The sequence below is a fragment of the Dermacentor andersoni genome, chromosome 4, assembly GCF_023375885.2.
Source record: "Dermacentor andersoni chromosome 4, qqDerAnde1_hic_scaffold, whole genome shotgun sequence".
Classification (NCBI taxonomy): Eukaryota; Metazoa; Arthropoda; class Arachnida; order Ixodida; family Ixodidae; genus Dermacentor; species Dermacentor andersoni.
In genome coordinates, this window is record NC_092817.1 from 107,291,544 (window position 1) to 107,319,207 (window position 27,664).

The 27,664-nt window shown below is 43.0% G+C and overlaps 1 protein-coding gene across 1 annotated transcript; it reads right to left on the reverse strand.

Moving 5' to 3' along the window:
* Positions 1–247: 247 nt before the first annotated feature.
* Positions 248–27,506, reverse strand: LOC126536577 (short-chain dehydrogenase/reductase family 16C member 6-like). Its single transcript, XM_050183599.3, has 6 exons — positions 26,591–27,506; positions 20,247–20,486; positions 18,375–18,481; positions 15,780–15,932; positions 10,813–10,938; positions 248–7,738 (listed from the first exon to the last, which is right to left on the reverse strand). Exons 1-6 carry the CDS (start codon positions 26,900–26,902, stop codon positions 7,651–7,653), a joined length of 1,026 nt encoding a protein of 341 aa, XP_050039556.2. The 5' UTR covers positions 26,903–27,506; the 3' UTR covers positions 248–7,650.
* Positions 27,507–27,664: the final 158 nt, after the last annotated feature.

The following is a 27,664-nucleotide window of genomic DNA, read 5'->3' on the forward strand; positions in this document are numbered from 1 at the left end:
GCATTACTGTTAATGATGGTTAGGACACCATCAAGTTTGGATCCAGTGAGAGCCCACATTTTTCTGGGAATGGTAAGGATACTTTGAATAAAAGTCTTATACTACTGGCTTTACGAGTAGGATGCTGGAGTACCAATACTCTTTACCATTACATCAACTTAGTTACATTGAAGGGTTACACAATGCTAAAGAAGACCTTAGCCCAAGAGTTAGGTGCACAAGCTGTAGAAATGAACAAGCACACATGTACAACCAGGAACAACTTTATTATCAACATACATTCATTCAGTATGCGCAATGTACTACATTTAGTATGCTCAAGAAAGGCAAAATTAAGTACCTAAGTTCGCAATATCTATTCACAGTTTGGAAGACAGGTGACAACAGTGTGAAGTTTGTTGTCTGTGAAGCAGTTGCTGTTTCCAGAGGCAGTCGCAAGCACAAGGCCATGTCGTACGAAAACACAAAACACAATGAGATCAAATGACAAGTGATGCCTCAAGGTTGCAGTGAAAATGTGAAAAGTTAAAAAAAAAAAAAGACTGGAGCATGGCACCATATTCTCCATTACAGTGATTATTTTGCCATAGTCATTCACAAATACAGCTACAACGTTTCGAAATGGAAAAAGGTTGCCCTTATTGGGTAAATTATTAGTCTTTTCTTTTTTTTGTAAAGATACCAACATACAAACAAACAAAAAGAACATTTTTGTATAGGACAAATCTTAATGAAAAAATGTGCCTAACCACATGCAGGCATGCGCTCTTGCCTCAAGATTTCATGAAAAAAAGAAGAAAGCAGGGGTATTCTTTCCGAAAACTAAAATTCCTTTTTAAAATCTTTTTAACTACATTTCTTTTTCAGTTTTATTGGCACTTCAATTCTCAATGACCCAGCCCCTAAAAAAAAAAAGAATTAACGCATCGCAGCCAGCTTAAATGACAACCTTAGCCACAGTAAATGCATGTTTCTACTGACATTATACTGCAAAGAACTTAATTTTTGTGGTGACAAAATTTTTTTGAGATTCTCATAATTGACTGTAGTTTTGTCAAAAATAGTTCATGCTGGAACATTTCTGGTGCCTGTTTCTATAGTGCTGCACTGTCTCACAGAATTTACCGTACACACATTATTTGAATTTTTCGTAACTGTAAATGCAAAGAAATTAAACTGTGAAAAAGAACTCATCTACAGTACATGCGCAGCACTGGATCTAATCTCTTACAACACACGCTACAAAAGATGACTCCTCTGTAGCCTCTGCACAATGCTCTGAACAAAGCATGCGATACCGTAAGGAAGCACCAAAAGAAAGACATTCATTCTGGCTATATTGGAAGTTCACTTCCAAGTAAAGAAAAATCTAGTGCAGCCCCAAATTATTCAGGAGTAACAGTAAAGATGCACTATTTACATGTTGCATACATGTGTACGGTTGTTTTAATGGTTTAAAGGGCCCCTCACCAGGCCACATAGAGCATTTCGGTTATACACTGAAAGTTGCTACGTGCCCTTAGGGAGCGTTTTGCCACAAGAATTTTTCAAACTGATTCATTAATAGCCAAGATAGAAATATTTCAGTGCCGCGAACCCATGATTTCGGGAGGCAAGCATCACCGCCAACATAACGCTCTCTCCACTTGCCCCGTCTAGCCTCTGCAAGTGAAATTCCTTCCCTGCGTTCTCCCTTACCAGTGCTCGAGGATCGCGTGACGCATACGTCACAGGCCCCGTCTTTCTTTCCCCTCCCTTTCTTGCTGCGCAGCGCACATTAGCTGACGGTATAGCGCGCGAGCTGTTGCGTTTGTCTCGTTTTGCGCAGTGCACAATATTGCGTGCAGTATAAATCAGTGCTACACGAACACTGAGGCAGATGCAAGCGGATCACAGAGCATGATCGCTTGTTGGAACACGGTAAAAAATGAAATAGTTTCGTTGTCTGCGCATGCGAGTGTACGACATGGGAACAAGCAGACATTAGGTTTGTGTGCTTTATTATTTCCCTAAACTTTACTTTGTCTATTGAAGCAACACATTACACATATACCATATGCTGCCTTGAATAATTCTTGAAGTCACGTGTAACTATGAGTGACATCAGCATATACCTGTACATAGGCACACCTGCGCATACATGTAACCTCTCTGGCAGGGAGTGCGGCGCCCGTGAGGAGAAAGGCAAAAGGCGTTTGGTTTGACATTTCAGCTCTTTCTGCGGCATGTAGCAATGTAATACTTTGCACACATGACCGTCAGCGCACGTTGTATGCACTACACATGTCAACTCAAGATGGCCAGACCTGGTAAGGCGCTCTTTAAGTACACTGGTAAATGACACTTGCAGCGCCACCATCTTTCATGTGTTGTCGAGATTATTATTTAGAGTAAAAGCCTTTCATAACTACAATATTTCCTCTAGCACATTCTCCTGCTTTCGTGGCATATGCTGTTGGCAATATCATGTTAAATAAAGGGGGGGGGGGCATTTCTGGGGGGAAATGAAACCTAATTGAACACAGTTTGTTGGCTTTGTATCACACACACATGACAAAACCATGTACATCACTTGTAGCATACTTAAGATGCATAGAAGAGTGGCACTTTTACCATAACATGTATGCATAATATGTCTGACACCAGCAAACACTGCTTCCACAAACCAATGCAGACACAGTCTGAGCACCATCAGGTGACAGCTGCGTGTTTATCCTTATATAAGAATAAGAACTGTTACAGAGAACATCAAGAGTGTCCACCTGTATTCTGTACACATTAAAGGTCTTAAGCTATGAAAGTGAGTACTAATTGTTCCACCCGAGTACCATTATATAAGGCATTTTAACAACAGGTCACTACGTGCCTCTGGCCCTAGTTGAAGTACTACGCACGAACACATTTGTACACACACAAAATGCCTACAAATCTCTGCAGAGAGTTGAAAGCAAAGGGACAAAAATTTATCCCTGCAGAAAAAAACAAGACAAGTTGGACAATTAACTGACAGACAATTTCTTCGACTTGATCAAAACTTTAAAGAGAGAGAGATAGAAAGAAAAGCCACACCTTCCAGTGAAGCTGCACCAGCAATGCTAAATAACAATGATATAACAAAAATATAAAATGTAGGGGTAAGCAATAAAGAAACAAAACTAGAAACAAGGAGCTCTTACTAGCCCTGGGATTATTGTTGACACTTACATTTTTTTCCCTCTACAAAAATATAACAAAACATTTTATAATAACATGTTATGCAATTTTGTACTGTAAACATTATCACCCAGTTTGACAAGCTTCAATGCCCTGTTTTCATGTTCTCTCTGCATAGCAACTGATCTGGTACCCATGTACTTGTTTACAGAAAGCGCTACACGGTCCTAACACCCTGCATCACAGCATTAAAAGCAGCAACGTGGGTGTCCACGCACTAGCCGCTAATTTCTGACCAGGTAAGCTTATAGCGACTCAGGTGCTGTGCAGTCAAGCCCACTCAAACTAGACAAGAAATAATACATCACACGAACTTCGTTCCTGGTGCACGCTCATCCATTTATGGAATGTCACCAATTTTCTTCCATCAATTTGAGACAAAGTCTTTAAGCCTCACTGCACACTGAGATAGGAAAAATTAAGTACATATGCCTGAATACTGCAGGACGACAACTTCGAGGAGGAACTTTGCAACCTGAGCATTTTATGCACAGTGTGTTACTTCGAGGGAGCTAATTCATGCTCAAATATAGTAGTTCTAACAGATGCTCACAAGACAACCTTGCTGTGCAATCTCACTGATAACACTGCATGTTGCATGAATCAGGGAGCCAGGCATAAAATGTCTTTCAACGAAACTGCTGGCTGATCCGCACATAAATTTAGCATAGGGTTGACATTTGTCGGTGCATGTTGTTTGATACTGTGTTTAGACACACTAGTTGCCAATTTTTTTAAGAATAAACAATGACCATGTGTTTTCTGTGGCCTGTCCCGGCTGAAAACCAGAGGTTCTCTCAACAACGAAACGGTGGTTCCATCTGTGATTGTTACAGCGGCATTGTGCTTCATCGAAACAGTGGCAGATGGCTCCACTGTTCCTCTCAATATTAGCACTATTTTCATTTTTTTGGTCCTGCATCCTGTATTGCTGGAGACATGTAGTTCCTACATTTTCTGGACCAAACAGGCAACTACTGCGTCTGAGCATGGCACTCAACAAAGATCGCCATAATATGCCATGTCTGTGTAAAATTTTAGCACAAACAGTGGTTCACTTGGAGCAGCCACCTGCCACTGCCACCAATATTTTCATTTCATTTCATCTTCATTTCCTTGTATTTATTTTAAATGTAGCCCCCTCTTCAGGGCAAATTGCCTGTTGCGTGTATGTGCCAAAGTATGAAAAACATCTTCATCATCAACACGCGACAATCATCTCAAAGAGGTAGTTGGCATTGGCACAGCAGAAGTATAGGTGCGATTGTGGCCTAATGGTTAGAAAAGTAGGCATAGAAAGGTTTGCATCGCTAAAGGAATTGTGCTCTTGATTACATATACTTGTTCCAATGAAGCTATTTAGGTATCATTTCTTTTATCACTGAGCCATGCCGTAGAAAACAAGGCCAGCAGCCTGAACACCTATAAGGGTAGTAAAGGCGGCAGCGCTGTAACTGCGTGCAAACTATTCGATAAGACAGCAGCAGCATTCAGCTAGCAGCCACAGTCAGGAAAGTCCGGGAGGGCTAGCAAAGAAAGGTTCACCTTATGAGTGCACAGGCCTCACACCTAGCGAGAAGCACAAGGCAAAGATCAGTGTACAAGCCTAGGTACCATGAATGATGGTTAACGTTTCACATACTCTGCAACCAAATGCAAGCAGCAAACACACAATTTGACTGCTTATTAGGGGCAAAAATGGCGTGCAGAATGAACAGACACCTATGAAGTGCTCTGCGTGTGTCTTTCTTCAGTACATCCCTGTTTCTGCATGCTGTATTTCAGTCACTATGCATTGAAGTGCCTAAAATTCTGAATAGTGCATATTGCGCTGACATGGAAAAGCAATAAAACAAGTCCGAGAATTCAAAAGCAATCGGGATGCCGAAGCACTCTGTCGGTTACGGCAGCTGTACAGGAAATTGGCCAATCACAAGGCTGTGTAATCGTGGGCCACATTACAAACACTTTACCAGCAGGGACAAATTGTGCCACCCCCTAATCGTGTGTGGGGAGAGTAGACTTCTCAGAATGAATTAAACAATTTAGCAATGTATATGTCACGCAGGACAAGGCCCATAGGTCGTCTTAACTATGGGCTGTCTTAGCTTCAGCACATGTGCCTTTACCATTTTGAAAATTGCAAACTCATTGAGATGACATGTGGTGGTATCAATTCATGCACCCTTTCAGTGCTAAAACACATCTGAATGACACTACTACAGTTTGCAAACAAGCTAAATACAGGGAGTGTGGACAGCATAACCACATTGCGTATACATATATCAGCAGCACATTCTGGCAGTGTTTTCAAAATTTCTAAAAGGTGCTATAGAGGTGACATTCGCATACTTTGCGTAAGTTTGTCTATAGCAAACAAGGATTCTAAATTCCCACATAGTAGCGTCACATTGAAAACTCATAGCACTGCTTGGGAATGGTGTTGTGGTAAGCAATACAAAGAAACAAAAAATACTGAATGTTTTCGAAGAAACACGATGATACAAGCTGTCATTTAGTCTCAATATAGCAAGAGGCGTAATACCAGCCTGTCAGGAGCAGACTAGTCAGATAAATATTTCAACTGCACTTTATACTTTCTCCAATGTGTTGCACAAGCCTGCTCTTAAGCAAAAAATTTTTTAGCACTTAAGCACAGTTGTCAATTTAAGCACCTGTATGTAACGAGTGACAGTAGCAACTGCATTAGCATAAAAAAATGAAAGATAGAGGGGATAAGAAATGTCCTCACTTCAATTTCGCTCTTTCTTTCAGACTAACAATGAACGACAACACAGCAGAACATGTTTCACAACACAACATGTTTCGTATGTATGAAACACGTTTCTCGTAAGCTTGCACTGTGCTCAATGAACCATGAACAATATGTTGGCACTTTAAACATTATCTCTGAGCTAGTGCCTGTCTTCTTTTTTTTCCATGAAAATGCACTGCGCCACAGATTTCTTTTTGAGCCAGCCTATCATATGAATATTGAAAAAGGAAAGGCAATTTTGTGCAGCTCCTACCAACATGTGTTTAACTTTTGAAGAGAAGGCGGATGGATCGGTTGATCAATTATAATTAATCGCAACAAACAGAAGAAAGCATGGAGTAATGAAGTGGTAGCCAAGAATCCATTCTACAATATGCAAAACAAAACACAAACAATGCTTTGTGCACCACATTTAACGTAGGCTAGAACCATTACAATGAACCACTAAGACTGACAAGGAGAAAATGGTTCTCTGTGTAACGTAACACAAGATGCGCATATAATACTAACATATTTGCACAAACTTAAACACACAAACAATGACAGTAAAAGCAACCCGTGAACAACAGAGTTAACTAATTACTTGGTACAACACCACATAACCCTCTCCATACCTTGTGACGCCTGTCGCAGTCATACTGCCCTCTGCAAGTTGGTTCTTAGTTTCGGAAGCTTTGATATCGTATTTAACTTGATTCTAATGCGATATCGATTGTAATGCTTAAGACTTTAGATGGCCAGAAATTAGTCGTGCAATGCCCTCTATCTCAACATGCGCCCCAATCTTCATACTTCAGGAAATTATGAACGCATTGCCCTTGATTGTTCAGCTACCAGATTTTCATGGTAAGAGAGAGAGAAAGCAGTAGTGATTTGTGCTCACCTAGAAAAAATAAAATTTACAGTATGCAAGGACCATTGCTGCTGGCGAATGCCTTCTTATCAGTATCAACTGCCCAGTGCATCTCATATTCAGTGCCATCTATGACATTTGACGTATTGCATTCATTAAATGCCTTGCAGACCATGGCAGCCTAACTATATTGTCCAGAGCATGCTATAGCCTAATCAAGTTACGGTATGGGCCCGAACCTAGCTCATACAAATGCAGCAACGTGTGGAATGGATTGGATTAAAGAAATTTTGGATGCCAATAAACTGCTAACAACAAAACGAACACTCCAAAGCTGTTTCTACAGGACAGAAAGGAAATGTCCGGCATCTAAACATAAAACATTTCCGAACGAATATGCACACACAGGTCAAAATGTTGACTTCAGTTTCCGATGAGACCAAATGTGCCACATTTTTTAATGCAGCAGTTGCAAATACTGACAGCCTCATTAAAAAAAAAAAAAATATCAGCAGGAGACTCCAACAATTAGGTGAGTCTGCATATGATCACGTGTACAGCTGTATTTATCGCACCTGTCTGCAATAGACCTATGTTTTCAGCTAGAAACTCCAAACATCGGCACTGTAAGTGACCAACAGCCCACAACGTGCAAAATCGGTGCACAGTGTGACTGAAGTAAGGCACAACAAAAGGAAGACCTGGGGATTGCTGATGTGCAGAATGAGCTTGCAGCTTGCACAGTCAAGCTGCCTTAAGACTTGGCCTGAGCCATGAAGGCGACGAGAATGGTAAGGGGTGAAGCTCCTCAGAGGACTGTGCCACCCTCGGTCATGGGGTTCACCATGTAGTCGAGGTACTCCTGCACTATCTTGCCTACACTGTGGGGAAGCACCCTGGAAAAGACCAAGCATGGTGAATGTTAGAGGCATTCAGATAGTGGAATTATCTGATCATATCGAGTAGTCCGTGAAGAAAACTTGGCTTTAAATATCGGACTGAGTGCCAAAATATTTCAAGGAGGAAGCCTCCCCGGAAGAATCCGCCCCAGCTGCAGAAGAATATAACTACTAGAGCTCTCTCTCTCTCTCTCTCTCTCTCTCTCTCTCTCTCTCTCTCACTCACTCACTCACTCTCACTCACTCACTCACTCACTCACTCACTCACTCACTCACTCACTCACTCACTCACTCACTCGCTCACTCACTCCCTAATTCACTCACAAGAATTCAGGAGGGCTTCACAGAAGCTACTCACTCACTCCCAAGAATTCAGGAGGGCTTAATGAAGCTACAGTGGACAAACTTGTGAGTTGCTGCTGCTGCTACTGCTGTAGCCATTGCAATACACAAAATACTGTTGTATATAGGCACAGATACCAGTTACATGTTTCCACTAATGGTGTGAGACTTTTGCTTACTCTGTTGCCGATTGCAACTAAGTTAGTGGCTTTGCTTGCCTACCGGCACACCCCTTTACGTTTGAATCTCTCACAGAGGCTTAATTCTAGAATGAAATGTGCGCAGAAATAACAATCTGGGTCTAACAAGGGCATAAAAAGCAGCAAGAGGATGGTGTCTTTGCCTGTCTGAAGTAGGTTGTGTGTGACTAAGAGAGAGAGAGAGAGAAATAAACGTTTATTGTACGAAACAGTGTCCCGAGCGAGGACGGGTATCACCCTAAGGTGGGAAGGCTCCTTAGTCCAGGAACCCTCTGGCTTCGACTGCCCTCTTGGCCCTGGCGACGAGTTGTCGTTGGTCTTCCAGGTCCCCGAGGGTTAGCTTGGCCTCCCACGTTTCGAATAGGTCGTTTGCTTCTATTGCTCGTTTTGCGTGCGTCTCTGGTTGCATTTCGCTGCCTTCGTGCCACGGGACTACAATTTAATGAGTGCTTGGGTCTCCACAGCAATGCTTTCACTCTCCGGTAACATGTAGCAAGTCTGAATAACCCAATTTTCCTAATTATATGAATTATATTAGTTTTTACTGTAGATGCATTTTCTCAACTGCGTTGTGCTGCTGTAGCCGGTGGCAAGTCAAGAATGCAGGAGAGGCTCCTCCCGACAAAGCGTGACGCACCTGCCATTTGTCCCTCGGCATTCTAGGAAATGTTCCCTTACAAATGCCCCTGGCACAAAGACGAGAAGCCCTGACTGTCCGAAAACAATGAGCACACTGCACAAGAATGGCCAAAATGTCCGAATGCTGAGACAAAGAAGACAGCTTACCGAACAGATGGGCCACTTGAAAATGGGACTAGGAGCAGGATTCAGCTGACTGATCTCGTCTCAAACCTATCCCCAATTGCTCCCTTCACAGACTCATCACTTGCACATTAAGTACCAACGGCTCCCCCAGCAAAGTAAGGGGTTTCGTGGCAAGGCAGTGCTCGAGGAAAGTGAAAGCACAGGTGTGAATGCGGCAATCTTCCCTTTGAGGGACACTTGCCAGCGTGCTCTTGACCTGTCACTGACTATAGCACTTACTGAAGCTGTTTGCATTGTGATAAAATGGGTTCTGTGTGGATCCGAAATGTCAGTACAGAAAACTTTTGTTAATGCGACTCCCGTTCATGTGATTTTTTGGCTAATTTGATCCTGGAATAGAGTCCCGGTCAGCGCCCATGCATTTCTATGGGCCTAAACTTTCGTTATTTCAATCCTAAAATTGGTCAGTCAGCACAGACGCACCTGACGCTTATGGTGATTGTAACAGCGATTCCTTTAGTGGCAGCGTCTGTCTCAGTGGAGCTCAGGGGACAGTGAATGCATTGAACACAAGTCATCTCCTGTCGAAAATGCCCATTTTTGACCCGCCCTAGGAATATTTTCAAGCAATAAATGTGGCTCACAATGCCTGATTACGGTATTTACCCGATTTAACATGCGCCTCCTTTGTAAAAGTAAACTGGGCCAACAATTGCCTGCGCAGTGCAATTGGATAAGAAACCAAAACTGCCTTTGCAACTTTCATATGCTTTACCGCATAACGCGAATGCATTGCAGCGAAGCTGACCTGAAAAAAAAAATCGGTGTGGCCAAGCTGACTATGAAACCGGCTTCCATAGATTTAGATATCCGCCACCACACAAAGACCTCACAAAGGAGGAAGCGACCAGCTGGCGCAGACTACAAACAAACTCCTTCCCCAACTTACACGTGCTCAATAAGATGTTTCCGACACAATACAGGGCCACCTGCCCTTGGTGCGGTGCCAAACCTACACTCTACCACATCACCTGGGAGTGCGAATGCAACAAAGCATTCCACAAACACGAACACCCGAGTGCGGAGCAATGGGAGAGTCGGCTCACCAGCAGCGAGCTCACGGCCCAAAGGGCCCTAGTGCAGCACGCGAGTGATGCAGCACGACTCAGTGGAGCCTTGGAATAGGGGCCCACCTTTGCTGAAGAGAAGTCTCAAGTCGCCAGCGCCAAGAAGATGAAGACGACGGAGACCTCGTAACCGCGAAACTCTTGAAAGACTCAATAAAAGTTTTCACTCACTCACTCACTCCATAGGGCAACAATTTTGCTTATTGAAAAATCGGGTGCGCGTTAGATTTCTACTTCGTTTAGGCATTTTAATGTCATTGCTATGTTAGACACATAGAAAGGAGGCATGTGTTTGTTGAAATTGAGCAAATATTTCCAAATGGATCAGCGGTGTGTTTTTGTGGTTTCTTTCTGCACCTCGTTTAATTTGACTCGCCGGACAACTGTATCAATTTCGTCGGCCCTGTGAGGGTCGAAATAACAGAAGTAGACTGTACTATACACTTCAACTTGGTCAGTCACCTAACTTCCCACTTGAAACCTGCACTCCTCAGCAGCACAGCTCATGTCCCCGTCTAGTCGCACATAGTTACCCGACTGTCGGCAAGATTCAGATGGTCAGCGAAACTAATCCCAGAAATGTGTAAGTACATCTGCTGTCCTTTACAACCCTGACTACTCCAGAAGCAGCACTCACACAGACAACTTGAGGATGAGGTTGAAGCTGGCTGGCAGCACGATCAGCTCCTCGTCCCGGAGCACCCGGCTCACCACCTCCCGTGCTGCTACCTTGGCATCCACTGGGGGAAATATCCTGGGGAACCTGGGCACGAATGAGGGCTGGGTTCAGTGGTGCCCCTGCCATTTTTCTTTTGCTACTAAAGCAACAAAACACATTTTCATGGGGTTGGAATGCAAAGATGCTTGGGTACTTAGATTTAGTTCCACATTAACCACATTAAAGAATCCCACGTGGTCAGAATGAATACAGAGCTGTCCACTTCAGCATGCAGGGCTACAGATTCATTCTGACACCCTGGGGCCATAGGAATAGCTACCAGGGGGGGCACCTACCCCCACCGTCAGAAGTGGGGGGCAAAGTATGCCATTTGACACCCTCCCCTGCCAGCTTCAAAAATGGTGACTGTCAGCTGCACACTGAAAAATTCAACAAAACAACCACAGAGGCCAAGTTGTCTTTCAGAATAGCAACCCCAAAAGTATATACTTTTTTTACAACATATTCCATGCTTGGTCAGAGAGACTGTCTTTTGGGCCATGCAGATGGCCCTCGGCTGACTGCATTAGGCAGAGTTCCGATTCTGCGCGGTGCGAGCCGTCTGCGCGGTGCGAGCCGTCTGTGCGGCGCGCCTTGCACTCCTAGATTGCTGAGGAAACCTGTCGTCTATAGTTCCAAAACAAATTTCATCTTCCACTGCTTAAATTGTCCCATGTTTGTTGGGGTTGTCTAAGCTAACCACCTATGAAAACACAAAATGCGCTATTTTTTTAATAGTTTAATGGTCTGTAATGTTGCCATTTAAGCTATTCTGTCACTAGATTTAGTTACTTTCTTACACGTTTAGTGATAAGCTTTTCTACTCAGCGACCGGTGACTTTTCTGGCAACTTGAATAAACAAGTGACAACATTTTAGGGACATAGAAACTAGGAAAGCCACTTCAAAAATGGCCTTCAAGAATGCAGCTCACTATTCAAAAGTTACATGTGGGCAGCCACAAATCGCTGTATGATGCAAAGGCTCCATGACCATGATGAAGCAATGGTTGCCTTCATATTGGCAGTCTTCACATTGTAATTGTGCTTCACAGCATAGTGGTCAATCACAGGCTTCATATTGTGTTCACAAGATTGTTTTCTTATTTTTTACAAGACCGATTTGAGCGGGTTGAAATGCTGCCGGTTCTGAGGCATCACTACATGCACTTGATTGGGGCACATTCGCAAGCATAACAGTAAATGATCTCCCAATATCAATTGGAATAAGTCTGAACAATTTGCTTCTGTTTCTCAATGCTTTCCAACCAACGAATACTTCATGGCGGTTTTCAGGTAGCTCAAGGGCAGAAGTGTAGTATTTACCTTGTACAAAGCTTGGGTAATTGTCATCGTGGTGTTAACAACATGTGGTGAAGAATTTAATTCTCCTATCACTAATATCAAGAACCAGAAATATTTAGGGACAATGTCGACTAAGTGCTTATTCGTGCTAGGAAATGCAGGTTATTTGTGTTCCTTTGAATTGTGCTCTGTTTGCAATCTTTCAATCTGAAAGTAAACACAGAATCTAAACTGTCATCATCCATCACGTAAATATATTAGTACGATATCAATGCAGGCTTATGAAATGTTTTTATACATCTACTTAGCTACTAACTGATATAGTTTATGATTTCGCAGTAGCAATGAATAATGGTAACCAAACTGACACAACTTTTTATGGATTTCAACAAAGCATTTGACAAAGTTTCTCAGAAAGAATTACTTTATAAATTAAATGAAGTCCTCAAAAACACACAAGTGATAACCTGGATGTCAGCCTAACTAAGAAACTGGCAGCAATATGTTTTTTTACGAAGGCCACTGTTCAGAACGACTTTCAGTAGGCACTGGCATTTAACAGGGATCAGTACTTGGGCCGCTTTTATTTCTCATATTCATTAATGACAAATAACAGATATTTCAGTTAAAATTGTATTGTACTCTGACAATTGTGTTGTTGCTCGGAGATCAAAAGTTCTTCTGACCGAGAAAAGCTGAATCAGGACTTCCTGAAGATTACTGAATGATGTCAATTCTGGCAAATGGAAACCAATTTCAAAAAGATTGTTATGACTATTACTCAGAAATGAAAACCTTTAAAATTTATGTTTTGTGCAAATAATCTGCTTCTTGACAAAAGAACTCACTTTAAATATTTAGGACATCGGATGAATAACAGCGTTGTTAACAATTTGCTGTTGTAACAATTTGTTGCAACAACAATTGTAATAATTTGTTTGTAATTGTGACTATGTTGTTACAATTGTTAACAGTTGGAACAGCCTAACTAATGATACAGTTCTTCAACCAAGTGTTGACTCTATTGTTTAAGAAGTTGTGTGCTGAAATCGCATTCTTCCTTCTTTCATATGCTGTGATTTGTGTCTGTATTTCATATCTATCAGCTTTTACGTTTTTATCATAAAAAAGGTGCAATTGAATTATGATCGAATTATGAAAAGACAATTAGGATTTTATCATAAGATGCTCGATTTCGAGAGCTTGGTTACAATCATCATATAGACGCCAATAATTTTATGACTTGTCATTTGCGTTGAACTGATCTCAACAAGATGCAAATATATAGTCATCGAGTCATGTTTTAGAGCATTACTTTTTGGGCCCACTAGACTATTCTGACCTACCGGCGGCAGTGTCACCACTAAAATGGCAAATTTTGGCTGCCATTCCATGGATATTTCACGAATAAACATTCTTAGCATTTCCATTTTTCTGCGATGCAAATAACTTTTGATGTGAATGTTCTGATGCACTTCTGAAGCATCCCCAAAGATAATTTAAAGAATAAGCTCTGTGCGCCTTGACTAATGAACCAACTAGTATAGTTCCCAAAATTTTGGTATTTCTTGGCTTCGGTGGTAGCACTTCCTTGCACTTTAAGGTTGGTAAGTCTGGTATTTGTTACCGTTTTACTAATTTTGTAATTAGTCTTTTTTCATAATCCACTCTGCCAAGATTCCCTATGGGCATTGCAGTATCAACAAACAAACAAACAAATAAACAAACAAACATATATAAATAAAGGCCACGTACAGTGCTCAACGATTTAAACATTATACTCGGACAGTATGGCAGCCAGTGATTCTTGCGCCACTGCTGGGTGATTGCTGAGGGGACCCAATTGCATCACGATGCATCGAAATTACTCTCGCTTTCATGTGACATAAAAGTGCATCAGCTCAATGTCCCCAGCGTCCAATGGTGGCGTAATAAAGTGCCAGCCGCCATGTTATCAGAGTATCGCGTTTCAAACTCCGAGAACTGTATACTCTGTTGATATATTCACTCCTTATCAGTCACATGCACTGACATTACACATACATGAAACATCTAGGTAACTTATTTATTTCACATTAGCTTATAATATAGTGTTCCAAAATGCCTGCCATATTTAAAATTTAACAAAGTTCACTAAAACTTATGGGAATTTTAGCGACCCTTCTGTCTGACTTTAGCGACACGCTTCAAAAAGCTTTTGTGACACGGGATTGTAATGGTTCATTATGTGTGACTGATAATCAGGACTTTCAATGACAAAAATAACTCTCACTGAGGCATTTTCCAGCCTCAGTGATATATACACACAGTAGAGCCTTGTTGATACAGTCCTGTTACATATGTTTTCCCGGCGCCAACGTTGGCAATCGAGAACATGCAAAATGACCCAATAGAGTTACGCTCATTTTTAGTGGTTCATAGGTTCCCGGAAAAAAAAAAATTTCGGCACCAATGTTCAGTACGGCACCAAACTGCGATCGTATGATACATTTTATGGGCGCTAGATCCTAGATAAACAAGAAAATGCGCGAGGCACGCGTGATCGAAAACAGTATATAGCTGCCCGCTACGGCAGCTTCACCGCAATACTTGAACAACCGTCTCATGTGAAAACGCCGGCGCACACTCAGTTTCTCATTTTGGCGCTAGCCAAGCTTCACCAGGGTTGTCGCAAGCGGTATTCACAGCTATTACCACCAATCCTATTGCGATAAGCATCTTCGCTTGTTTGTGTGGTGCCGTTGGAAGCGTAGCGCACGCTTTTAATAGGCTATAACCAAAACTTACCGCTGTTCCCTGCAGCGTCGCACCACCAGCTTGATTTCATTTCGGTTTCCCGTCGCCCTCTTAATATGCCATGAAAACGGAAAAAAAAGAAATAAAAAGGAAAGAAAACGCGCCTCGGGTCGCCGCGGCACCACTAGCTCGACGCGCGTCCGCGTCCCGGGCCCGCAATGATCCGCGCGACGCTTCGCATTACGTAGACGTCAACAATAGCCGAGTCTGTCAAAACTTTTTAGTTAGTTTGGATCATACGTTTTCCCGGTTGGCAAGTCTTTTTTCGCAGTTTTTCCAAAACGTATTAATGATCGGTTTTACTGTGTTTGTAAGTGCGTGTGTATATATATATATACACAGTCGATCCCGGATATATCAAATCATTGCCCATATCGAACAGTTGAAAAATCCCCTTAGGAATCCCATGCAAAAGTATAGCGCTATTGTTCGCGTATATAAAACTCCCGTGCACCGGCATGTCGATGTATCGAACTCCGTGCCGCGCTGCGCCCCGGCAAGTGCGCTTCTCCCACCATATACCGCCCTGCAAGTGCGCTTCTCCCATCGCATCCCACCCCCGCAAGTGCGCTTCTCCTCATGAAGCTCTCGCGATCTCAGGCGCGCAAACAAAAGGGCAAACAATAACATTATTTAAAATTGTGGAAGTTTCATGTATGCTGCTGTTGAAATAACGATGTTTCACTTAGCGTACAAGGTGTGTAATACAGAAACGACATGTTATGCCACATAAGGCCAGAGGCACAGTCACTTTACACGCAATTATGTGGACACTTGCTGAACCCACCATGCACTCAGGTAAGGCAGCCCCATGTTGGAGAAACCACGAGACAGCATGGCAGGGCAGACGGTCGTCAGGCGGATGGTACGCCCCGCCTCCGTCTGTGACAGCTCCCGCTCCAGCGACAGCATCAAACCCATCACCGCAAATTTCGATGCGCTGTGCAAAGAACATTGGAAGTGAGTGTTGTGTGCCTGTGATTTCCTAAGTTATGGGTGTTCCAATAAAGTTGGTATTAACAATGGTGGCATCGCAATTTCTGCATGCAGGCACTTCAAAAAGCACCTAGCCTTAACAGAGATATACCAACACTTCAAAAGCACGCCTGCTTTCATGCATTAAAAAAAAAATAGATGCACCAATTAATCACTAAAAATTCCGTAACTTGCTTTGTTGCTAGGGTATAATGCTTCTCAGTAAATGGCTTGGCTCATGTGCTGTGACATTAGATGTGGCTTGCAAGGCGGTGCGCACTTGTATATGACTGTCAGTAAAAGCTACAATTCCAGAGTGGGTCGAAAAGCGTTACGTATTTGAGAAAAAAATAAATAAATAAGAGAATATGATTGTGCACAGTGTGAAGCAACCAGGCTTCAATGGACGCCAGTGACAAAACATGCCATTCTATGTACTTCAATCTCATCCCTCTGCTGCCCACAACTGTGTTTTCCTTCCCTTTGCATCCATAAATATATCCGCATTCAGTTGTATTATTATTTCGCGAAAATCAGCACGTGCTACTCGCACTGCTGGGCCCTATGAAGGACCTCATAACAACTGTTACCAGTGCTGTTAGTTGCGACACGCCCCTCTTCTATTACGAATATTAATCCAAACATATCTTTATTTTAGTGCAGCAATTAAATTTCACCTTAAATTTGCGATCTAACTGCAGTGATGTCCTAGTTCAGTTTCTATGACGTCTGAACTTTCCTCGAGCAGCCAAATAACATTGCATACACTGTCAACAATCTGACTGAGAGTGTCCAGAAATTTTGCAAATTCAAGAAATGACAGAGATTTTATGAACAAGACAATCTTAATGGCTCCAGTGAAAGAACAAGACTGATAACAGGTTGGTGTTGGTTATGACTTGCCAAAAACAGAAAAATGATGACGTGATGCTCTCTGTTTGTTTGTTTGTGTGTATGTGTGTGTGCATGGATGTGTGCATCTTTTTCTGCCTGTTTGTTCATCCCTGTACATCCAACAGGGAGTTTTAAATATTTTGGAGAAGCAATTATATCTTAGTGTTTACTAAAGTGGCCTGGATGGGCCTTTTGCACCATTCTAAGTGTATAGCACAATGAGAACAAAAAGGGATTCATAACAGATTAAGTGATCTATGCATGTAAGCATGTTACGACGTTTCTAAAGGCTACAAAAAGCTTCGAAAGGGCTGGCACGTTGCTTCTGTATTCACGCATTTGGGTTGAATGCACGCTCAAAACCAAAAATAAGTTTGTGCAAGGTGTGATGGAAATATGAAGAAGCTATTTCCTTAGACATGTAAAGTAAATGAATTCCCTATTTTGACTGACTAACTGAGTGACTGGATGTACAGTCATGAGCAAAAGTTTTAGGACCACAGTATCAGCAAAAAATTAAAATCTCTTCTATAGCAGCTCCATGACCTGGAATTGGTTTAATACATTGTATTAATCAAACATGCACACATAGGCGTGTGCTCTTGATTTCAGCCGGGATACCCAGGTTGGGAAAAAAAAAGAAAAAAGAAAATTGCCACCTTTGGTCCTGAAACTTTTGCTCGCAACTGTACAGTTGCTTGGCTATTGCCTTCAGGTATAAATTATTTCTGTGCATCAAAAATTTAATTTCCTTACATTTTCTGCACCTTTAGAATATTGAAAACCATTGAGCTTCACAAGAAATCAGGAGTTTTCAATTTCTCATTGAGTTTTCTCAAGCTTAAAATGTGGACTCCATGCGACAACTCTTCATAGGAATGTCAGATATGAGTATCTTCACTGTGTCATGTCTAGCACACTTGGACAGCACCTATCCAGACACTTAAAATATTACATGCCTGACATAAAACATTGTGAACACGACAGAAGTGAATCTGCTACATGAGGACACTAACACTGCAAGGGAAGATAGCTCGCCATCTACTTTCCAACTAATTTTACTAAATACATTTTAGACTTACTATTCAAAACTGCAGCACAGGTCCAATCAGGAGTGATTCAAGACATTTGTGGCATATTTTAAATATTGCAACTTTAAGCAGTGCTTTTGATTTCGATGCATCATTTTTGTGTGCACAATTGCGCATGTAGCACCTAAAGAGGTAGCGCTTGAAGGGGAGCACCCAGAAGCTATGAGGGGCAACAATGTGGAGCGCGCCAGATCAGTGTGCAGCACACAAGTGCAACTGCGTTTCATGCCCAATGAAATGATGCCACCATTGGTGGGAACCTAGCTCACTACCTCATGCATAGCTGATACAGCAGCATAGCCACTGGGCCATGACGATGGGTGGGTATTAGCTAAATTTGAAGCAGCTGAATTGCCAAAAGTGCAGAGTGCCTTCAAGAAGCCAGACTCAAGTGGAAAACCAAGGCTGGTTCCCACACTCACCAGTATTCAGTGTAGTTGGCTGCTCCCACCAGCCCAGCAACAGACGAGACTGCCACGATGTGGCCCTGTTTGCGTTCGAGCATCTTGGGAAGAAACTCCTGGATCATCTGCGAATTTCCAAAGTTTCAAAAACAAATCAAATACTTACGCTTCAGATAGAAAGTATTCAGTTATAGAATTGCAATAGCCAGTTTCATTGAAGATTTGATTATAACTGAACATACTGGTTTGCTACAATGATTGCCTGCAGTAGAATAAGGTCCACGCGTATGTTTCATTGGCCACTAGAAGTTCTGCTTGTTAAGTCAGCCAGGAATTGTGAGTACTATTCCCTTCTTGCTCACTTTACAAGTTGCTTAGTCAAAACTTCCACATAGTATTATGTGTATTGAAAGAAATAAATGTGATCTTTTTGCTGCACCCCACTTTCCACATTTCATTCTCATAATTTCAGAAGCAAAAACATATTTGGTATTCAATTCAATATTCAAGTACCATCTCTAATATTTGGATTTGACTTGATTATAAGATTTCACTATTTCTATGGAAAATCCTTTGGTCAGCCGCTACAATGCCACATAATAGAAAATATTGTGAGTATTATATTACCTCTTCATCTTCTTCATCTGTATATATTCATCATCATGGCCAGCATCATCGTCTTCAGCGTGCAACCTCCGAAATAAACCGTTGAGGCTTAACAGCTGTCTCGCAAGACACCACCTCCGCACCTCCACCACTTGCGAGACAGCTGTTAAGCCTCAACGGTTTATTTCGCAGGTCGCACGCTGAAGACGATGACACTGGCCATGATGATGAATATATACTAAAGAAGATGAAGGGGTAATATAATGCTCACAATATCTTAATGCGGGTCAACACGAAGGACAGACAAAACAAAGCGATACTTTCAACTACATAAACAACATAACAGTAGCGATCTGTTATGTCTGTCCTTCTTTGGGTTGTTTCAGCAGCATTAAACATGTTCCATTACGCAGATCAATAACTGGCCCAACACTTTGTCTTTTAAGAAGTGTCCGCGCAATATAAGTTGAGTGCTGCAGTAGTACAGGGGAGAGGGAGGTGATTCTTCGGTGCTTTGGTATGGTGCCTAAATGGTGTCTAATTGGTCAACCAATATAATTTTTCATTACACAATACACACCTGGCACACAGTTAAATTCCAAGAATACCAGAGAAAAATTTGATTCTAGTGTCTGTGCGCACCACAAATATGGCCAATCATCCTGCATCGGGGGAATGGTGGATTTGCCTAAATGTTGTCCTTCTGGCTTTAGAGACCTTGTGGATTCTTACATTAATGTTTCTAAAGCAAATGCTCACCACAATGTCTTTGTATGGTAAGAGTCATCTAGCTTCTAATTTCCACCATTTGATTGTTTTCTCAACATCACAAACAGAAATAATCATTTATAATATTAAAAATAATTCTTGGTAAACATCATCAACATTTAGCACGCTTAGTTAAAATCGCCACAATCATGCAGTGAATTGAGGCAGACTACATCTGTGCACTACTACGCACCAAAATTGTGTAACACACTACACGAATGAAACAAAAGAAGAATAAAAGACACGGCAGTATGCTTTTGTTGACAAATTAATGCCAAATCAGAAAGATCTACATACTGCCCATGTTTCTCATGGCGGCAGAACGATTGCAGCCCCGTTTTCCCCTCTGATAATTTAATGTGAAATTCTGTGATGCCCAAATCATAATGGCCACTGAAAGATGAGGGAATTGGTCTAATTTATTCTGCCTGATGTTGTTTTACATGCGTTACAAGATATCTGAGTACACAGGCACATAAGCATCTTTGCTTTATATGACATGAACGTAGGACTTACCCAGAAGTGGGACAGGGTGTTGACCTCCATGGTGCGTCGAACTTGGCTTGGGTTCATGTTGAGGATGGGCATGGCCTGGGCAATGCCCGCATTGTTCACCAGAATGTCCACATCTCCGATGAGCCGTCCTATCTTTTGAGCTATGTTCTTCACTTGGTCCTCGTCTGTGACATCACATGTGAAAGAGAAGCCCTTTCCGCCTAATGCCCGGATTGTCTTGGCCAGCTCATTGTTGCGAGCCTGCACATCAAAGAACAGGTTTGTACATCATTTAACTTTCACTCAGCAAAGCAGTTATGGCATAAGAAACTGAGTTTGACAATCTGTAATGTCATGCTGTAGTTTGTGGAGGTTCCACTCTGCATGCGGCTAGGGCTGAAGGCGAGCTCCGGATCTAGCCCCATGGAGTCGCTTTGTGTTACTCCACAACCTGTAGCGCGGGAATCGTGGCTATGTCGGCTTCGAACGAATAAGGCAACCAGCAGCGTCAACTGTAAGAACGTTTATTGCTACCGGCAATAAAGAACACTGGCAGAGGGACGTCCGCTCTGTAATAGTAATAAATAGGCTGGCCTCGTTGCCCGGGATAGTCAGGCAAACGAGGTCACTCACGGGTTGTGGCAGGTACTCCAGCCCGGCAGGTTAGGGGTCCGGCGTCAGAGAGAGAGGGTCTCCCCCGGTCGCGCTGTTTTGTACCTTTTTACCTGGACGAGGGAAATGTCCTCCTCGCCCGTCAGCTACCTACCCGCGAGTCGGGGAGGAAGGGTGCGCGCACGTCGCAAGAGCGAGGGAGAATCGGGAGAGGGCATAGTGCGCCTCTCCCGTGTCTATGCCTGCTCTCTACGCGACGACGCGGGGAAAATGGGCGCGTGTGCTCCCCACCAGTTCTAAGCTCTAATGTGCTCTAAGAAAGGGAAAATTGTCATCCTCTCGACTTGCAGCACACAGCTAGAGAGGAAACTGACCTGGGAAAGAAAGCTTCACAGTTAAAACGAAAACTTCATCCTGGTCAGGGGATTTTTCTTACATTGAGAAGCTTTCTTTCTGAGCTACCTATATGGGTTTCCTTTTTAGCTCTGGACAAATTTTTCTGCAAGTGAGAAGCTTTCTTTCTGAGCAAGCCTTATCAGTTTCCTTTGTAGCTTCAGATAAACTTCTTTTCAGCTGAGAAGCAATCTTTCTGGGCAACCATTACGGGTTTCCTTTGTAGCTTTGGACGAATTTTTCTTAAAGGGAGAAACTTTCTTTCTGAGCAACATGCATGGGCTTCGTTTGTAGCTTTGGATTAATTTTTTTTTCAACTGCAACACTTTCATTCTGAGAACCCCATGTGGCTTTCCTTAGTAGCATTGAGCTGCAAGTCAGGTGGAGGACAATTTTCCTTTTGATTAACTGCACTTGGCTGCACGAGGTTTGACTGACCGTGCGCCGGGTAACGCGTCCTCTCCTGGGCGACCCAAGCCTCTCTGCTCGTACAACGAGATTTGCAAACATAATTATCTGTCAAGAAGACTCCTGCCTTTGCCACACTCCTCGCTGTGCAGGGCCCAGGCAGCCACTCTCAGACTTCTGCAAACAAGCACTTACCCGAGCCCCGCGGCGCTGCACACAATGTACCCCGAATGGTTCCCAAGCCCGGACTGCCCTCTGTGTGGTGATTATGCGGACTTCGAGCATGTCCTGTGGGGCTGCGCCTCTGCCGGTCCCCTTTCACCCAAGAGGAAATGATGAAGCTTATTACGGCCCAGGACCAGACCTCTCAGATCCTGGCAGTCCAGAGGGCTCGCGAGAGGGCCGTCAGGTTTCACCTGATGGTCCCCGAGTGGGCACAGCCAGGTGACGTTCGAGTTTGCTCGCGTCTATTGTGGACCAAATAATGTTGTTTCACTCACTCACTCACTCCTCCATCTTGCAGGCTCCTACAAACTGATTTAATATCACTGCTCCATATACACAATTGTGAATATTTTCACAATTTGTCATAGACAGTCGAAAACCAAATATGAGATTTGCGAATTTTCAACGTCATGGGGTAATTGGCGCAGCCATAAATAAATGTTAAATTACGGTATATTTCAAGGTAAAGTGAGGATAGAACACTCACAGTGGTGGGGAGAAGGTAATTTTTTTTTAATGCGTAAGTGTAGATGGCCTGTCTCTGAAATCGGTGAGATTATAGTTGAAATCACGAGGGAAGCGAGCGCCAGAGGAACAAGGTGCCTGAAGGGGGAGAACAAAATCACTGTGCTCGCGCCCTTTCCATTGGTGCTTTGACGCCACCATACACGATGTGCATGTTCGCGGCGTCTCTTCTCAGCATGTGTAGCAATATACGCTTTCCCTGCAGCATAGCAAGTGTCGCATTGCCGAGATCGATGTAGCGATTGCGTTCACGCCCTTTCCTTTTGTGCTTCGACACCATGGAGCTCACTGTGCATGTTTTCGGCAGTCATACAAACCTGTGTTCATCAAGTGAAACATCACTGTAACTTTTATTCTTTTCATCCTTTGAATAAAATGAGCGAAGAGGAGTTCAATGACCCCTTTGTGCATTAAATGACTTATGGATTCCTGAAGGTGTCCAAGTCTGTGTAATCTCTCTTTTATACCCGTGTTAAACATGTAGTTAAATAAAAAAAATATTTCTGGAGTTTTACACATTCCAAAGCCCCTCTTGTCCCCTTGTCTTGGGACCGAAGCTCACAGACGTCGGACGACAGCGCTCGTTACCTCTGAAGTCTCTCCCCTTAAAACCCGCCGCCAGTGACAACACCCACACGTGACGTCACTGCCCTAACCCTTTAAAACTAACATGCTGAGGATGACGAGGCCGCCTTCGGCGAAGATAGGTCCTCCTATCAAAACGTTGGCCAGCCTTTCTGAAGCACCTTATCCCTGTTTACAAACTTTATACCATAGTGTGCTATTCCATCTGTCAGCCCCTTTCTTGAGTGATTTAACTAAAGCATTTGGTACTCTAAACCGTCAAATTCTTCTGCATAAACCAGAGTCCTAAGGCATTACTGATCCTCCTTTAAAACTTCTCCATAGCTACCCAACTAATCGGTCTTAAATTGTGCATGTTAATGATGAGCTTTCATTGGCTAAGTTAATCAACTGTGGTGCTCCTCAAGGTTACATATTGGGGTCCCTTTTTGGTCCTGCTATTTATAAATAATCTAACCAATGCACTTACCAGTTCCAGGTGCCTCTTCTATGCTGACGACACAACCATTTATTCATCTCGTTAAGTCACTGACAGCATTGCAAGATCACCTTAACACCGAACTTGACAATATCAACATATTTTGCTCACTAAGTAATCTTTGAATTCTTCAAAAACAACTTTTGTTTTGTTTCCTAACCCTCAGGACCACAATTCCAGCTTCTTCAGGTATATCATTAAAATCATATCATACCAATATCTGATAGTTTTCAGTTTCTAAGTGTCATTTTAGACAAACAACTGTCAGACTAACTTCTGAAAAAAATAACATTCAGTATTATTCACATTATCATCAAAATATGCAAGTATTTTCAACATCATATTCTTTGTTCGTTGTATTGTTCTTAGATTCATTATCATTTATCATACTGCTTATAATCGTGGGGCAGCACTCACAGTATACATCCAAATCATCTTGAACGCCTTCAAAATCAAGCACTAAAGCTTATGACCTTCAGCTCCTTCCACTGCACCCACTGCACCCATTTTCCAACAGCTCTGTATTCTACCTCTTACCCAGTTATCTGAGCATAAGCTATCAATCACTCTGCTTCGTCCAACTCATCACAACATATTTACTGACAGTGTGTGCCCGTTAATCTTAATAGAAAATAACACTAGATTTTCTGGAAGTAATAACCTTCTATAAGCAAAGGTCAAATCTAATTATGGTAAATTTAGTCAGTTTTCATGGTATTGAACTTCTATTCTATCCCAACAAACATTAAGTCATCTATTTCTGTTCAGTCCTTTAAAAAACAACTTAAATAATTTATTAGTCTACATTCACTTTACCTGTGTCGTAATATTCCCTTGTTTTTGTTTGTTTATACATATTTTCCTTGTTCCGGTTAATTTAGAAATATTATTAGTACTTTTGTATCTTAGTAATTACTAATTTTACACTGTCTGTTTTTTAACTATTACTGCTGATAGTTTATTTCGTGTTTTTTCATACATACTTCATAGATCTCATGTGCGACATGTATTTCATGTCTTTTTTTGTGAAATTTTTGTTTTATTTTATATATACTGGTGTAACCCACTGCCTTTATGTGCCACTAATAAGAGGACGTCCCCTTGACAAATTTTACTCTGGGACCTCCTAATGTGCTAAAATATTTGCATACTTATTTGTATTTGTACTTGAAACAACAATAGTCTCATACAATGGCTCCTTCTAATAGCAAAGCAGAACACACTGTAAAGGCAAACACAGAGGTAAAGTGGCTGTTCTAACTGCACAATTGGAAGACAACTCCTTCAAGGAAATGAAAAGAACCATCGACTCACAATGGCATATGAAACTCACCCACATGCCTGTTTCTGGGAGGTGAATTACCTGCACATGTTCTTACATTGAAGTTAGGAAATATGAATTTTCTGAACTGTGAGCACTACATGCGGGAGCAACATGTACTCATGCCTTTTCAAACCCTTTCTGTTCAACTATCAGTGTTCTGCAACATCCCAGTTTTTGACATAGCAGTGCTCATTGAATGCTTTATGAAGAAAAAAAAGCTTTATTGTTCTGCATGATTGTTCCTATAAAGTAAAGAGAAGGTGGGAAAAAACGTGCGCCTCATTTGAACAGTAGTTGCAACAAATATTTAAATGTATAATGTACAACTACAGCTTACTGCACAAGGTTGCACGTCACTGTTGCAGCAAATGCTTTGCTCCTATTTGCATGCATGCGACAGTGCACACCATGCATGGTCCCAAATAAGCAACATATGTCGAGAGGATAAAGATCATGACAGCAAAATGATGTGGTGAATGAGGCATGGCCCATTGCTGAAGAGAGGTCTGACAGAGCGATACAGAGAGCAATGAGCTCCCTTTGGGTGAGACATCTACACAATGTCATTATGCTGCATATTTTACTGGAAAGTAACGCTTGTTATGGATTGTGGCACGATGGTGCTATTTACTGCTGCGATGGTCAAAACTTCTGTTAATCTGCATTCTTATTTTTTATTGTTATTATAACCTGTCGTCTGTACATGTGCTGTATTTCATTCCACTCCCTTCTGCAACGTCTTCGGGCCTTGAAGGTACAATAAATAAATAAAAGAGAATTCTCTCAAGGTGCGAACTTCATATGACACCTAAACACGAATATTGTATTGCACATCTTCAATGCATTTTACGGCTGTACAAGAAAGAACAAATACATCTAAGAAAATAAGGGCACCTGCTCCCAGGAACGATATATATATGCCCGTAGGCCAAATGATTGGATAACGTCGTGAACATACAAACTTGCCAAGTATAAATAGGGATCTTTATGACGCAAGAGTTGTAGGGGCCCAACTAAACAAACAAACAAAACGAGGAGAAAGAATCGCCGCAAAACCGTCTCATCGAACGAGCTGCCTTGCGGATTTCTTCCTTGTCCACTCAAGGCCACGCGCGTGTGACCAGGAAAGAATGAAGAATCGGAAAAGCGAGCCGAAAACGGCAAGAGGTGCAATCGACAGCGCGAGAGAGTGAAAAATAAAAGTGACAAAGTCGGTACCAGCTGCATGCATTCGGTAGACGGGTGGCGAATGCGGCGTGCTATATATCGACGGGGAAGTTTTCGCGCGGGTAGCAGCGTACAAAAAAGCTATCAATGTGGGATCACGAGCTACACGATCCAACCAGCCAAGAACAAGCATAGAAATGAAATAGGCAACTAATTTTGTTCAGAGAAAGGTTAGCCTCCGCACCAGCCGCGTATTGATTAGCGCTGTACCTCCGCTTAACGCAATACAGAAAAACAAAGCAAACGACAAGAAACAACAGATGAAAGATTATAACACGCCGCACCACCGCTCGTTCGTGTCGCTGTGCGATAAGCTTTTTTACAAGAACAAAAAAGGACTGCAGCAAGTGATGGCAGCACCATAGTCGAGCTAGGAGTCCGTCGCACCGATGCATGCAGTGTTGACAGAGCACGTCGGACTTTCATTTCAATTTTATAATGCAACGGAGAAACGTTGTTAAACAGAGTAGGAAAGCCACAGTTGACACTTCGTCTGAAAAAAATTTGCCTGCGTTACGGATGCATTGTAGTAGTAGTACTACGCTAACCGCCGCGCACAAAGTCCGCGGTTGCGCGCACCGCGCTCACCTGATCGATGTCGAGCAGCACTACTTTGGCGCCGAGGTTGGCGAAGCTGCGGGCGATCTCGCGTCCCAGACCTCGTGCGGCTCCCGTTACGACGACTACACTGCTTGACACGTCCTTCCTCGACTTCGGCACGAGGGCGCGGTACAGCGTCTCGGCCGACGCCAGCGCGAGTCGGACGAACAACCGTCCGAGCTCGATGCAGAAGAGCAGCCAGTTGAAGAGGCACAGTATCATGTCGCTAGTGCTGTTGCTGCTGCTGCAGTCGCCACTTCCGAAGTCGTGGTTTGGTCGCCCGTTGCGCGTGTGTATCATGAAGAAGCTGGCGCTCCGGATGCCGCGCCGATACTGATGTTTCGGATCGACGATGTCGCACCGTCGCGGACGCTCCGGCAGCTCACGCCTCCTTTCGATGCCGGCGCCGATGTTGTTCGCACCGACGGAAGATAGAGCGAACACGTTCTGCCAGTTCGGAAAACGCGCGCGCCCGGATGAAAACTCCGCGCAGATTGTCCTGTCGCACAAAGAGAAAAAGAAGGTTGTGTTGTTATGCGATCGAAGCCTTGAGGACTCCTCGCCCCTTTCGCCACTCCACTTGCAGAAGCGGCAGGAAAAAGAGACGGCGGGGAATGAGGAGAGTGGGAGAGAGTGCTCGTTCTAGTGGTGTTTTAGCTTTTAACACAAGTGGAGTGGGGAGGCTGGTCAGGCCGCCGTATGCTCAGGGATGGAGGGAGAGAAAGATAGAACGTGGAGGCATGAAGCGTGCCCAAAGATCCTCAGTCAACAGCATAGAGTTGGCAACAGCTGTAGCGCCTCTCGGCCCTGCTGACAAGCTCCCAGCTTTCTCGTACCATGCGCGCAAGATAAAAACACTCTGCACGTAGTTCATGCAGTGTGCCTGATATACACACGACGCCGTGCAGCTATCGTCATGTAGAAGACGCGGAGAGAGGCCATCTCTGCCTCTTTGCAAAGATTTGTCTCTTGTAGCCGTCGTGATGAAACGCCGGTCGATATTCTGGGACTACGAGTTATTGTATAATAACAATTGTTCGAGGAATGCCATGCGAATCGGCG

Excerpts from the sequence above, each read along its gene's own strand:
- LOC126536577 (XM_050183599.3), bottom strand. The coding sequence starts at position 26,902 with ATGATACACACGCGCAACGGGCGACCAAACCACGACTTCGGAAGTGGC. Across the intron at positions 18,482-20,246 it reads ACACCCTGTCCCACTTCTGG|ATGATCCAGGAGTTTCTTCC; the intron begins GTAAGTCCTACG and ends GGAAATTCGCAG. Across the intron at positions 15,933-18,374 it reads GCCAACTACACTGAATACTG|CGCATCGAAATTTGCGGTGA; the intron begins GTGAGTGTGGGA and ends TTCTTTGCACAG.